General features: G+C 36.1%; 1 protein-coding gene across 5 annotated transcripts in view; it reads right to left on the bottom strand.

Annotated features, from left to right (window-relative positions):
* Window positions 1–16,289, bottom strand: part of Lrba (LPS responsive beige-like anchor protein) — a 578,506-nt gene that overhangs the window by 501,990 nt on the left and 60,227 nt on the right. For 4 of the 5 annotated variants that reach the window (XM_036190835.1, XM_036190833.1, XM_036190836.1 and 1 more), the window contains exons 3-9: window positions 13,592–13,823; window positions 13,036–13,136; window positions 7,332–7,427; window positions 3,668–3,789; window positions 3,454–3,580; window positions 2,777–2,896; window positions 1,058–1,204 (exon numbers count right to left, since the gene is read on the bottom strand). In XM_036190835.1, coding sequence (XP_036046728.1) covers window positions 1,058–1,204; window positions 2,777–2,896; window positions 3,454–3,580; window positions 3,668–3,789; window positions 7,332–7,427; window positions 13,036–13,136; window positions 13,592–13,823 — 945 coding nt within the window. The remainder of the gene's footprint in view (window positions 1–1,057; window positions 1,205–2,776; window positions 2,897–3,453; window positions 3,581–3,667; window positions 3,790–7,331; window positions 7,428–13,035; window positions 13,137–13,591; window positions 13,824–16,289) is intronic. The other variant, XM_036190837.1, reaches the window with a different exon arrangement.

The raw sequence follows: 16,289 nt of genomic DNA, 5'->3' as shown, positions 1-16,289 counted from the left end.
ACATGGCAGCTCATAACTGTCTCCAACTCCAGTTCTAGGGGACCAAACAGCCTCGCAAGCAAAACACTAATACACATAAAAATTAATAAATAAAATAATTTTTTTAAAAAGAGATAAAAATGGGCTGGGGGTGGTAGCACATGCCCTTAATCCCATCACTAGGGAGGTAGAGGCAAGTGGATTTCCATGAGTTCAAAGCCATCCTAGTCTACATACGGAGTTCCCGGATAGCCAGGTCTATGTAGAGAGAGCCTGTCTCAAAAAGAGAAAGAGAAAGAAAAATGAATTTTTAAAAAAGACGGTACATATATAGAATAAACACTATATACAATGAAATTTGGCCATTAAAATGAATTAAATTGTCAGTTGGACAATGCAGATAGAACTGGAGGACATATATTAAGTAACCCAAGACACATGCAGATAAATGCTCCCTGATCCCCTTCAGACTTGAAATCTAAGGATGACAACCTCTAACAAGTCCAAAGCTGAATGGCAGCTACCAGGGACTTTGGTGGTGGTAGAGGAAGAATGGTCAGTGGACACTAAATCACACTTAGACAAAAGGAAGAAGTTGTGGTGCTTGGCCGCAGAGTAAAGTAACTATAAATAAGAACAATATATATTTCAAAACAGCAAGGGGAAAGTAGGCCATTTTATCACGAAGAATGGTAAATGTTTGAGAAGACAGATATGCCAATCCTGGTGTGAACACAACATGATATATATATATGTATTTTAATACCATGTGATACGCCATGAATATACACAATTTTATGTCACCTTAAAAAAAGATTTGCCTTCATGGAAAAATTAGAGCATGAAATAAAATTGAAACTTAAGGTAGCATTTTTCACAGTTCTTCACACAGGTCAAGTATGCTGCACTTCTCTCAAAATGTGAAGTGCCCTTCGACCCCTGAGATTTCCCTGTCATGCTCCCAGTGCCCCTGGCGTATATTTTAACTACTCAAGGTATAACTCCCCATGTATGAACCACCTTCAAATCAAGCCCAGAGAGCACTCAACCATTAAGCAGTGGACAGTAAGTTAAGTACCTTATAGCCCAGGCCCAGCTGATAAATGGCAAAAATCTGAGCTGCATTAAGAGCATCACTGAAAAGGTAAACTGCAGTCATCTGACCACAGAACACCCGATGCGCATCTGCTGTTTCTGATGAGCCAAGGAAGCATTTGTCAAAGGTCTGTAAAAGAAAACAGAGGGTTTTTTTTTTTTTTTTTTAAAAAGTCATACATTCTAGAAGTGATAGATGGTACATATATTGAATGAAACACTATTTGGCCACTAAAATGAATTAAATTAACATTTTTGACAGTGTGGATAGAACTGGAGTATTAAGTAAAAGAGCCAAGACACAGGCCAATAAATGTACATTTTACGTAAGTGTCTTCTAAACTATATATGAAGAGACTACAACAATTCATTTAGTGCCTCAGTCCTTTACACCTGGAGTGGAGATTGGAAACACATCTTGAAAATGGATGAACACAAGTTTTCTAAGTTATAATAAATACAACTTGTTAACAATGAGACAATAAAAAAAGAGAATCAGACAAGTTGATATAATACTACACTAAAAAGTTGAACATCTAAATTGAAGAGAAAGCTTTGTCTGAAGCAGGAAAGTAACTTGTTTGGGAGTCACTGAGTCACCTTCTGACTGCACCCTTTTTAATAGAAGAAAGGTGAGTGTTCCTCCTTTACAAAAGACTGTAAGAGACTAAGGAAGCACAGCATGTTTATCATCACCATAGTTTTCTGGAACACAGTGTTTCATACCTATTTTCATGTGGAAAATGAGCAAGATTATATAGTCAACAGGTAACAGAACTGAGTCTCAAAACTAAGTGTGTTTGACACAGCACTGTGAGCTCCTAAGGCTAACACTATCGACGTGAGTAATAAGTGTGAGAAACGATAGGAAAGGCGTGAGTGGTAGATGAGTGGGTTAATCTGAAGCCACTTCCCTTAGTGGTCTTTTTTAAGCTTTCTATGAAAAGAATTTTGGAAGGGGGCAAATAAGGCCATTTCTATTTTCATTCTACCCTTTGAATTGCAAAAATATAATAACAAATAACAGTATCAGTGCCAGCTATGAAGTATATGCAAAGTATATGGGCATGCATTATCTAATTTATTTATAAAATAATCATCTTTACCCGAAATTTTATGATAAAACCTAAATAATACCTTAGCTGACAGATCAAGTTCTATCAAAAAATTAACATACTAAACAAATTATGACTATAAAAATACATTATGGTGTTCAAAATGTATACTCAGATTTTAAAATATTCTCTTGTTTATAAATTTCATCCCTTTAAAATAATAGTGTTTCATGGTGTACTGATTAGTTTTTATCAACTTAACACAAGCTAGAGAGAGACATCTGCAAATACAGAACCTCAGATAAAAAAATATCCCCATCAGATTGGCCTGTATGCTAGATTTGGAGTATTTTCTTGACTGATGATTGACAGGGGAGGGTCCAGCCCACTGTGGGAAGTAACATCTCTAGGCAGATGGTCCTGGGTGTGTAAGAATGCAGGCTGAGCAACACATGAGGATCAAGCTAGTAAGCCACACCCCTCCATGATCTCTGCATCAGTTCCTGCTTTGACTTTCTTTGATGGTATACTGTGATGTGGAAGTGAACACCAAATAAAGCCTTTTGTCCGCAGGCCACTGTTCATCAGGCACTTTATCACAGAACAGAAACAGTAAGACACATGGCAACGTGTCTGAAACTACTTACGTCACTGGTGTTGACAAACCATGTTATCTCTCCATAGGAAGCAAGCTCACCATTGACATAACATCGAAGCTCACTGTTCTTCCATCGGTTGTAAATGTGCACTATAGTTACCATGTACCACTGAGTAAGCAAAAATAACAGTTCTCTGAGTAATACAACCTCATTGACAACAACTAAAAAATGGAAGATTTTAATTAAACTTAAAAACAATTTGAGTACTTTTACCAGTTCAACATTCAACTTCTAGGACAGTATTTATTCCAGGAAAATCTCAGCACATTGGTCTTAATCACTAGATAATTTTTCCAATGTAATAGTATGAAAATTTTCAAACATATCACCAAAAATTAAATATCTAGTACAAATATCTTCTTTAAAATTTGAGTATTTTCCCATCTGCATCTGCCAAGACACACTGATGACTCTTTACTAACCTCTAACTTGTAAGGTATAAAAAAAAGAAGTACTAAAGTATCATTTTCTTTTCTCCTGGCATCTCTCACAACACCTACAAATAACTAAATATTCAGTCATTTTATGACCCAAACCACAGACGTTAACAGCGACTGAGTAACTAAAACACAATTTTTGAAAAAGCGTAAACAGTTTCATGGTTAACACACCACTGTGCAGGCTGCATAGCTTCTTAAAGGAACCTACTCAGGAAGAGCACATACCTTTTGTGGCTTGAAATCAAACTTCACACAATGTTGAAAGCCTTTTCCTTTTGATTTTATTGAGGTTATAATCAAACAGCCTCCAACAAAATGAGCAGAATAGCCAAGACCTTTGCTGGTTCTGAAACTATAAAGAACAAATTTTCATTTTACCTCAAAATAGACTCATTTTTAAAATAAGGTATTAACACTAATCAAGTCTAGAAATACATACCAATACAAATATGGTTTATCTTTGTCAACATTAATATTATTTACAGGATCCATTCTAAGCCAGGTGTGAAATGTAAAGCCATTCTGGTAAGGCCATCTGGCTATGGGAGGTAATGCAATAGCCTAAAGGAAAGAAATGTAGTTACTAACTTGCATGAAAAACTTTATTACTGAACTCATGAAAATGAGACTTTACAATACTATGTGTGTTTCTGCTGTCATATTACTTTAAGTTATAAAAACATCTCAAAGCAGACTTTATTTGGAAGAAAACTATTGAATTTGCCCAAATAAAAATTAGTAAATATCAATTAATTGAAGGAAACATTCAGTGTAGACTGCTGACTTCATTTTTTTACAGACATAGCCAGAAAGATTCTAGTTTAAAGAAATAGTACTAAGCTCAAACTATTGAAATTTGACAAAAAAAAAAAAAATTGATAGATATAGATGAGATATTAAAGAAGTTAAAAACTTAATGTAAGTTATTTTTGTAAACCACAAATATAAAGTTAAACAGGACTATTTCATACATTTTTCAAAATGGTATTGATAAGTCATTTTATAAAGTAGCTTTATACTTAGTTTAAACTTTTTTTAATATAATATTAGCTGGGCATGGTAGCACATGACTTTAATCCCAGCACCTGGAAGGCATTGCCAAGTGGATCTCTGGGAGTCACGGCCAACCTGGTCTACATAGCAAGTGACAGACTAGTCAGGGCCACAGAGTGAGACGCTATTTCAAATAAACCAAACAAACAAACAAACAAAGATCTATACAGATACATATAATGTTATATAATGAAGGGTTTCTGAATAGCAACACAGATTTTAAAAGTTAAAAAAAAAAAGTTAGAAGATACACAACCAGATTCAAAACCTATGAAAAGATACTATAATGAACACTCTGTACTGGCATAAAGTCTTTTTTGGGTTAGACAATTCCTTCATGATTAGGCCACCCAAAACACAAGTTTTTAAAAAAAAATACATGGGGCTGAAGAGACGGCTCAGTGTTTAAGAGTACTGGCTGCTCTTCCAGAGGACCTGGGTTCAATTCCCAGCACCAACATGGCAGCTCACAACTGTCTGTAACTCCAATTCCAGGGGATCTGACACCTTCACACAGACACACATGCAGACAAACCCCAAAGCACATAAAATAGGAATAAATAATTTAACATTTAAAAAAAACACACATAAATTGAACTTCAATAAAATGTAAAACCAAGCTTTGAAAGATACCTTTAAAACTTCAAAAGACATGATATAAGAATGAGAGGGGATATTTGCCAAACTGGGTATCTGCTAAAAGTCTGATCCGAAACAGACCAAGACTTCTTACTACTAATAAAAAGGCAAGTACAAGGCTGACTACAGAGGTGCACATCCTAATTGCAGCACGGAGAGGCCGAGTCAAGAAGATGACTACAAGTTTGAGTCGAAGCTGCTTTCTACACAGCAAGTTCCAACCCAGCGAGAGCTAGGGAGGCCCTGTCTCAAAAATATAAAAAGCTGGTACACGAATAGCCCACGAAGACGTGGAAAGATGCTCAATATTGCTAGTCATCAAGAAGTTATAAATCAAAATCACAGTGACAGGGACGGAGGTATAGTTCAGTGGAGCAGCACTCAATTAGAACAAAGTCCTCAAAGGCAAAAAGAATCCCCTAGTATAACATTAATTAGTATCAACAAGGAAAGAAACTTGAACCTTCCAACACTGCTAATGAGACTGTGCAACACTCGAGGAGTTCCTCAAAATGTTAGTCAGAGATGCTAAAACCAAAAAAACCCATCTCTAAGTTTATACTCAGTACAAATAAAAACTTACATCCATATAATAACCTGTACACAGAAGCCCTGAGTAGCATTAGTCTTCAGAGTCCAAAAGTTACAAAATCCAAACAGCCATTAAATCACTGGTTCTCAACCTTCCTTTAATACAGTTCCTCATGTTGTAGTAATCCACAACCATAGAATTATTTTCAATGCTACTTCATAGCTGTAATTTTGCTACTGTTATGAATGGTAATGTAAATATGTGATATGCAAGACATCTGACATGCGCCCCTGTGAAAGGGTTTTTGATCCCCACCAAAAGGTCCCAACACACAAGTTGAAAACCACTGCAGTATACGAAGAGCAGTTAAATGTAAAGCCCATACAATAAACTATAAAAATCCATATAAGTTATGGGATGGGCGGGTCTTGAGAACATTACGATAAGAAAAAATCCAGCCCCCAAAGACACATGTTGTATGAACACCATATAGACTCGTGGTCTGGAACTGACAAACCCAGAGAAACAGAAAGCAGACTGGTGACAAACCTCAGGGTTTGATGGAAATGGCCTGAACGGGTGGGTTGTGGTGGTTCTACAACTTATGTTCCAAACTGTCTACTGTGAAAGATTCACTACAAGACAGGAGACCACTATCTCAACTGTAAAACAAGCACACTCTATGCTCTTGTCACAGGTATCAATTATATAAGCAGCTATATTATATAAGCATTTGATACACATGATATATACATACATTCCTTCATATGTATTAGATATGCCACAAACCATGAAAAACACTGCAGAAACATATTTATGTAATAATACTTTCAAGACTAGAAGCAGCTGGTTTTACATAAAGGTTGCATTGAAGAAATACTACTACATTTTCAATGGATGCTTAAGGTCTCTTTCACCAAAAATGAGAACAGATACAAGAGATTTACAAACACAATTTGCCTGTGAACTTTACAAATTCCTTTTAAAGCTATCTTTGAAGAAAAGAATGAGATACTGAAGTTATTTTAACTTATTTATTTTGAACCTGCTCTACTTTCAAGATAAATGCAAGTAGCAGAATGGACAGATTTCAACCTCAGAGAAATATAAATAATAAACCTTAATATCATGCTCTACAAAATGGTAAATCTCTTAAGAGCACTTTACTTAACAAGCTCAATGGTAAGAGACTAAAGGCATCTGAAAGCTTCAAACCTAAAATGCTTTGTGAAAAACAGTGAAGGAAAGGCAATGGAAGTTTTAAAAGAAAGTCATATATTCTGTACTCAATATGAGATTTCTCCAATGAACTGGGTGATTGAAACATGCCTACAATTTCAGACACTTGGGAAGATGAGGCAGAAGGATTCCAAGTTGAAGGCTAGTTTGGACAACAAGGTAAGATAAAAGCCTGAAGCTGTACTGCAAGACCCTGTCTCAAAAAATAAAAGAAAATAAGAAGAAGAAGAGTCATTACAAAACAGGATAATGTGCCTGCTAAGTTTCAAAGAGTTACTCTTTCTACATCCCAGGTGTAAAAAAGCAGAGGCAAGGATACGTAAGGCTAAAAAAAAGATGTTCAGAAAGACAGAAAGTCAGTGTTGTACTCTGACAGCTACTGAAGTCACAAAGGTAAATTTACAGAATAGTTTAACTACATATGGAAAAAAGACTGTTACCTCTTCACTGAACCAACGCTGTAAGCATCAATTTCTCTGTCTCTCATACTGATAGGGGAAGACTATCTTAAGGATTCAGTAAGTTCACGCAGAAAAGGTTCTGCCTAACATAGAACCTGCCAGAGTGATGACAGGGCTGCACTTCTAAGCAGCAAGGAAAAGGAGACATTTGGGTGTGTGCCTCATGCATTTTTACTTACTGCAGCACTCTTTCCTGGAAAGTTGAAAAAGGCATCAGGACCGTACTTCTGAGGCATATGCTTTAACACAGACAACAACTTCCCAGCATGCGGAGGCTATAAAATAACGGTTTATTAATCATGCTATTCTCCATAAAACAAAACATATTTAATAACAGTCATGCTTTAATATATACAAAAATAACTGGTTAACACTATAAACTAAAAGGTATTTATAAGAATAAACAATGCCATTTTCAAATATCTTAATAATACAATGAGTCTGTGATTTTTTGCAGTACTATGGAGCACATTTTGTTCAGTAAACATGAACTAATATTATCATTTCACACCCTCAAACACTTCAAAAATTGAACTTTAAAAATTATAAACTACCTCAAACTGCCACCCACTCCTCTATATATATTAATTTAACAAGTACTAAATAATGCTTACTTAGATTCCAATGTCAAAGGCACTTTAAATAAGTCATAATATTTTAATTTGATGACCAACCTATGAGGTGGTCCTGTTATTTTCCTATTTTTACAGAGAAGGACTCTGAGGCAAAGAAGCACTCCTCAGGACATACAGCAACTGATGGCGTCAGGATCAGAACTCAGTCTAACTCCAAAGGTGATAATACTTTCAAGGTTTTAGCCATAATACTTTTACCAGTTACATCATGCCCTCACTCCTGTCTTTAATAAAGACCACTTTTTAAATGGCCTACCAGGTCCTGATCTGTATCTCCAACTTCATTTTGCATAGCTTTGCCTCCTGGATTCTATCTACAATGCCTTGTCATAGAATTCTTCCTACAATACTGCCTGAGTACCAGCTAGTCCCTCTGCTGAAAATGTGCTCACTAAGCCTACCTCAGCCTCCTGCAAACCAAGGAAATCTTTCAGATCCTTCAAAACTCATCTTAATGACCACTTCCTCAAGTAGTCCTCCCTGAACTCACAGAAGTGACTAAATTTCCCTGGCACATTTCATTCGTCAGTATGCCTCAAAGGCACAACATACATAAAGGGTATGATATTATATTTGTTTTAACATCTCTTTGGCCCACAAAAATATCTAGTACGTGAAACTATCAAGAACAAAAATGAAAATCTCATTAATATTTATAAGGAAAGCCAACTGCAATCAGATACATGTTACCATCTTAATCAGTCTATAAGGAAATATAGTAAAGTAAGGACATTCATTCCTCTTTATTACAAGCTGAAAACAGGGCCAAACCATGGGTGAAAGTGTTAGTTTGTTCCCATCTTATTTTGTTTACTATTCTAAGTTAGTACTACTATGTAAAAGTTTAGCAGCCTTTCTCATACTAGTAAGTGGAATACTTCAATCTAAAAAATAATTTTTAATCATCCATATCACTCAATTATAAAAGTATGCTTAATAACAAATGACTACAATCACACTTATTTTTTAAATATATTTCAAAGAAAAACAAAGCAACAAAAAATAACTGGAATAGCAAATACAATTAGAATATTATAGCATTTCCATCTAGAGAAATCATTCCTCCAAATTGCTTTTTGTATAAATGAATCCACAAAAGAACATAATAAGAAAATCCCTCCCACAGACACTGTTGTAGGACACTACACTGAAAAACCTTTAGGGAAAAGAAATTAGTTGTCATATTTCTTTACAAATAAGCATGTTCGTTGATGCACTCATTCCACAGGTAAACATCATAAATCTCTGTGCAGACTTAGATGAGAGGTTTTCAACCTACTCTCAGAGTCAAAGGAGGAAGAAGTAGCTGGCATGTGTTATGCAGAACAGGTAGTTATTATTTTACCTTTACCTTCCAAGCCTATTCTGATTGTCCTCCTTATCACCAACAGGTATATGAACATGTCTAATATTTGTGTTGTGTAGTCGGTCAGCAATGTTTCTGTGACCTGAAAAATGACTCAGCAGTTCAAAGTGCCTGCTGCCAAGATTAACAACCTGGGTTCAGTCCCCAGGACCCACATGGTAGAAGACTCGAACCAACTCTTTCAAGTTGTTCTCTACCAATCATGCATACTGGCACATGTGTGTGCATGTGTACACACACACACATACACAATTGAAAAAATATTGTGTTTTTCTTAGCATTTAAATGATTTTATATCACATATCATTCAGATGATTGATTATTCTCTTCCTATGGTTTTGTCATTTATTTATCTTCTCCATACAGTATCTTTTTCCATATCATGTATTCTGATGTTTCCCCTCCCCCAACTTCTCCTTGGTCCTTCCTGCCTCCCTAACAACCCAACTTCATGTGTTCTCATTCCCCCTCTCAAAAACAAGTCAGTACAAAACAAACAAACAAAACAAAAAAGGTATGACAAAAAATGAAAATCAATGCAAACAAACAAACAAAAAAACATGGAGCTCCTGTTGAGCTAGACAACTACTCTTGGACATGGGGCCTGCCTGGAGTGTGGTTGATATACCCAGTAACACTCCAGTAGAGAAAACCGATTTTCCCTTTCTCAACAGATAGTAATTGCAAATATCTTCTTGGTTAGGGGTGGGACTTTGCATCCACCACCCCTTTGCAGTGCTATGCAGTGGTTTTTTAACTGCTATACAATATTCTATTCTGGATAATAGAGGGTAATGGGGATAAATATGATCAAAATATACATGAATGGAATTGTTAAAGAAAGTATGTTTAAAGTAATCTATTCTGACCATTCAGTGCATTTGACCTAGCCACTGTCCTCATGATGAATACACATGCTGACAATTCACTGCTATCAAAAACAGGACTCTAGAAGGAGTTGAAAGAAGGGAGTGGGGATAAATAAGACCAACGTACCTTGTATACATCTATGAAATTTTCAGAGAACTAAAATATCTTTAAAAAACAATGTTCAGGTGAGCATCTTCATGTATATTTCCCTGAGGAACTATGTCCAGGCACTCCGGAGAGAATTATTAATTCACTAGATACAAGTATACTTTAGGTGACTGAGTAGCACTACATTTCTCTTTACTTTGACTCTATCGAAGTTCAGTCTAACCAAAAATACACCACATCTACTAACCCTAGTTATCCAACTCTGCTCATCACCATGGTACTTTAAATCCATGATACTATAGATAAAAGGGAACATATTGATATTCTTTCAACATGAATATCCTCATTAATTATTCTGTGTTTATAGAGATTCCATGTCTATACATAAGTATCTGTCCATAAATACTGTCCAAAAAGAGCACCATAAATAAGAAAACTATACAAATGTATGCAACAAAATCATTTTCAGACAAGGAGATAAAGGCAGATTAAGAATGTGCCCTATCAGAAATGAAAGCAAACTAAAGGACCTTTCTGAAGTCAACATCCTTATCACTACAGAAAGGAACCCACACAGTACATGAAAGAGTCATGTCAACATACAGAGAAAAACCTGAGCAGGTGGTCTCAAACGGACAGAATTAAAGGGCAGAGTGCTTCAGAAGAAGGAGATGTACAGAGGAAAAAGCCCAGAAACCTGGCTCACTAACAAAGTTACAGTTAACAAGGTAGGGTCAAGACATGAGAGCTCTAAGTCAAAGGAGCCCTGTCCTATAGACCTGTGGAGAACTGCAAGCCATCTTGTGCTCCACATGTTAGGCAGGGACCTGGAGGAGGCAGGCTTCAGTAACAAGGAGAACCAGCCCTAGTGTAACAAGCCATTCTAAATCTGAATGGCAAAGGATTTAAAACTAGTCTTAAAGGAGAAAGATCATCCTGAAGTAATATATACATGGCTCTACAAACAGTCTGATAATCTTAAAAGAAACATGACATTAACATATAATTAACTATATCTAACCATGATATAAAAGGTAACCTATAGCCATGAAGAAATCAAGGGATAAAATACTATTCTGGAAAATGATAAAATTATAGAACCATTTAGATAAAAATACTTGTTGTTATTCTTATCATATCATCATAAATATTGTGATTATTAACATTGTCAAGAACTGAAAAGAAATTATGAATATAAAAGAATTTTTAAATGGAGGGAAGCTGGAGAGACACCTTAGTAGGTGAAGTGTTTGGAGCATAAGCATGAAGACCTGAGTTCACATTTCAAAGGCAATTTGCACAGCCAGGTGTTGGCACACACCTTTAATCCCAACACTTGGGAGCAGAGGCGGGAGGATATCTGTGAGTCTGATACCTGGTCTACAGTACAGAGTTCCAGGACAGCTACAAGAAGACCCTGTCTTAAAAAAAAAAAAAGAAAAAAGAAAGAAAGAAAGAAAAGAAGTAGAGCAAGCGAGCGAGAGAAAGAGATGTGTGGTAGTCTCTGCTCATAATCCCAGCACTGGGAAAGTGGAAACAAACAGATCCCCAGGGCTCACTGACCAGCCTAGCCTACTTGGCCTTCCATACCAGGAAAGTGAGAGGTCTTTACACAGTAACCAGGTGGCCAGCAATCCCCAGGCTATCCTCTGGCCTCCACAGTATATGCACACACAAACATGTGCACACATAAACATACACACAACATCCTAAGAAAGGGGGGTGGGGAGGTAAAAAAAAAAAAAAAAAGGCACCATCTGAAATTCCCAATGAATAGAATTAAAACACTGCAGAGGGGAAAAAATTAGTTAAGTTCAGACTAAAGCAATAAAACCTATCTAAAACAAAGCTCGAAAAGAGAAGAGAAGTGTCCAGATCTCAGCGATCTGGACAGTGTCAAGGAATCTAACTTGGGCTCTGACAATGTAGCTCAATGGAAAGCACTTGTATAAGGCTGAGTCTTACACAATCCTGAGTAAAGACAAGGAGGAAAAAAATATTTCCAGAAACATTTTCTTAATTTAATAAAACTAAAGTTACTTGGAGTTTGACACCCCAGATGAGGGGGAAAATGAAGAATAAAAGGAAGTAATATTTGGAGAAATAATAACCAAATTTTTTCAAAATTTGATAAAAATTACAAAGCTATGGAGGGGACAAATTAAAAATGTAAACACACAGTAAACTACACAGGACCATAATTAAGTTCAGTTAACATCAGTATAAAACATTTGAAAAGTACCAGAGAGTTGGAGGTTGCAACATACAAGCTAAGGAATATAAATTTGACAAGACGAATTATAGGGCACAAAAGTAGATGAAATTTCATAGACCTAATAATTACAGGACAGCTGGCTAAACTAGAGACAATGATTTCTAAAAGTCACTAATGGACACCAACAAGAACAGAACAACTATTTGCTAGTACTCCTCTAAAAACAGCTAAGTAAATCGCAAAAAGAGGTGCTTTTCATAAGGTACCTGGGTTCAAAACAAACTCACCACAACTTACCGCAAGACCATCATTTGCACCTAAAGAGGATGGCTCTAACCTGCAGACACTGTTCCCTGTTCCCAGTAAAGAGCCATGACCACTCAGAACAGAAGGAAACTGGGTGCTACCTAACACATTTTCAACTCCAATAAATAACAGATATATAGTTTTACAATACCAATTTAACAAGGACCAAAATAGTAGTCTACCTAGCACACACAAAACAAAAGTGGCCATGCACACGAAAATGCTATTTTGACTGATCTCTTCCCCTCAATTTGCCATGTACTACATGTAGAATATAGTATCAGACACTTTATAAGCTACTAATGGACTTGGGAGAAGTACTTTCCAATAGCAGAGCATTTAGGGCTTGGGATGTTTTATTTTCACTTTTTTTTTTTTTTTACCCATTGTCCTTTATCTCCTTGAAGTTTACTGAAGAAAAGCTTTAGTTCTCTAACTGTCAAATTATAGCTGGCCAGCACTCCCAACATGTCAACGAGCAGATCTGAGAAAAAGCAAACAAAACAATGAAAAAGGTGAGCTATTTATATTTCTAGATAAAGAACGAAAATACATGTGCTCACCTAATAGTCTGGACATAGAGGTACAGATACATGCCATGAGGCTGGAGAGATAGCTCAGTGATTAAGAGTACATTCAGCTCTTCCCGAGGACCCGGGTTTGGTTACCAGAGCTGCCCTGTAAGTCACAGCTACTTGAAGCTCCAGCTCCAAGGGTATCTGACACCTCTGGCCTCTACATGCATTGCGCTCACACACACACACACACACACACACACACACACACACACACACACAAACTTAAAAATAATAAATTTTAAATAGATACATGCTACATAATCAAGTATTTGTACTTTTAAAATGTTGCTAAGAGAAAATTTTAAAATACAATATTTAAGAATCAAACTATTTTCTTAACATTTTTACAGAAAAGTTATACCTGCAATCATACTGTCAACTTTCTCAATTTTCCCAAGTACTTTCTCCACGAGGCCTACTTCTGTGCAGACCTGAAGGTTTCGTATGCTCTTCTTCAGAATGGCTGTGAACATGCTCCAGACTTCTGCTTGGCAAGTAACATCACATTTTTCCAGCAGCTCCGCCATGCAGATTATACTCTCACCTTCTTGGATAATGAAGTTCATCTCCAAATCAAATTGGCCTCCTACCAGCTTCCAAGGGAAAATAAATAAAAGCATATTTAAGGCATTATTCTACACCGATTACCAGTATCACTTGTTCCTAATTTCAAATTAGCAATGACTACCCATTCTCAACATTTACTACCCTCCAACAACAAAACACTCAATGTTTTTAAACCTCAAAAAAGTAAATCCTCTGACAAAAGCTTCAAATCCAGACAGCACAAAGTGGCTTATGACTTGGAATACAAAAATTAAAATATTTTCAAAATAACAAACATAGGGTAACTTAGGGAAGTCATTTCCAGATGCATGAAATGATAGAAGCTTACTTTCTAAACTCTTTAGATGCCTATCACCACAGTGCCTGAGAAGTAGCAGGCAATCGAGAGTTCAAGGTCAGGCCTGGAGAGATGGCTCAGGAGGGAAGAGCACTTTATGCTGTCACAGAGGGTCTGGGTTTGGATCCCAGCACTCACTTACACAACCATCCTCAACTCCAATTCCAAGTAACTGGGCACCCTCTTCTGGCCTCCAAGGCTATCAGGCAAACCCATAGTATACTTAAATACATGTAGGCAAAACTCATACATATAAAATAAAAATGAGCAAATCTTAAAAAAAAAAAAAAAAAAAAAGTCAGGCATAGTGATATAGTGGTACATATCATTCCCAGAACTCCAGAAGGCAGAGGCAAGCAGATCTCTGACTCCAGGATGGTCAGGACTATATAGTAAGACCCTATCTCAAAAAGAGAGAGAGACAGAGAGAGAGTTGGAGGGTTAAAGGTCATCCATAGGTAAATAGTGAATTTAAGGCCAGCTTAGGCTACTAGAGACCTTGCCTCAAAAAAGTAATTAATTAATTATCAAAAAAGATTGTTAGATTTCTTGACTTCTCATTGATAAATTTAACTAATACAAATTAAAATTCCAAGCAGGATCTATAGCTCAGTGTTACAGTGCTCATCTGGCATATATAAAACTCTGGGCTTAACTTTAAGTAATTTGGGGGGGATTTAAGTACATAAGAAGAAAATCATAAAATCAAAATAAAATTACAACACAAGAGGAAATCGTTCATGATTCATGTTGTAAATATAAATAACTTCCTAAAAGAAAATTTAAAAATGAAGTTTGGGGACCTTGGTGGCACACGCCTTTAATCCCAGTACTTGAGAGTCAAAGCCAAGTGGATCTCTGTGAGTTCGAGGCCAGCCTGGTCTACAGACTGAGATCCAGAACAGGCACCAAAACTACACAGAGAAACCTTGTCTCTAAAAAAAACCAAAAAAAAAAAGGTGAAATTTGGGACAAAGCAATGAATACAATGTCTTATAAATAACACCATGACATATGAACAAAACCTCAATTTTATTCATAAAATTAATATAAAAACAAAATAAAAACTATATAGGTATGCTATAAAAATTACAAGTCCTTAATAATGTACATAATAAAATGTACTATGGGCAAGGATTTGGGGAGACAGGTTTCCTCATATATTAGTAATGCTGAGGAAATGGGTACAGTATCTGTGGAAATCTAAACAGAAAATAGAATGCATAATTAAAGAGTAACTTCTTTGAGCATAAGAGTAATTTCTGGTCAGAAAGTATACTATAAAGTCTCAGAAAGGCAGCAAACAAACAATAAATCTCCACAGTCATAAAACACCAATAACCCTACACAATGTTACATATGATAACACATGGTCCTAAAGTCACTATTTCATGAAAGGAAAGCAGAAAGAGAAAAGGTCATGTGACAAATCATCTAGACACAGAGTAAGGCAGACAACTTATTTTCAGCAACATTTTCCAGTAGACAAAAACTCAAAATCCTCAGTTGAGTACAGAAAGGCACTTCCTCAAATGCACACAAACAGCATGTGGACAAACCAACCGACATAAAGAAACAATTTACTGCAAAAAAATAAACAAATAAATATAGAGAGTTCTAATACTGTGAAAATCTCTTCAACAATTATATGCCTTCTGGATAGAACTAAATAGGACAAAAACCTCATTGCAACTAACTTGAGAGACCTCACCTTCACCTTAATATTACTTACATCCATCTTTCATTCTAATCTGTATATATTACCATCAGCAATCACCCTTCCAAGAGGCTACAGAATTAATTTGGAAACTAATTTCCAAAATGGCCCCAAATATTTCACCAGCTTCTAAATTGAGCTTATAGTGTGAAAGCAATATGCAGACAGGTGTTTTAAATATTTTTCCATTGCATTAAATATTGTAAGATACACCTTTCAAGAAGAAAATTGATGACTGAAAGTTGTACATACAAATGTGTGGCAGATTTGATATACTGTATGCATGCATATCTATTATACCTAAAAACCAAGCAAAGAGTCTACAATACGTCAGGTTAACCCTTTCTAATAGTTATTTGAAGCTGATCAACCTTCAAAACACAAATTTGTCTCCGATGACGAGGATCATACCTAGGCCCAGGCATCGCAGGTTATTAT

This window comes from Onychomys torridus, chromosome 6 (assembly GCF_903995425.1).
Source record: "Onychomys torridus chromosome 6, mOncTor1.1, whole genome shotgun sequence".
NCBI lineage: Eukaryota > Metazoa > Chordata > Mammalia > Rodentia > Cricetidae > Onychomys > Onychomys torridus.
The sequence above is the reverse complement of the archived record's forward strand: the minus strand, read 5'-3'. Positions and strand labels throughout refer to the sequence as shown.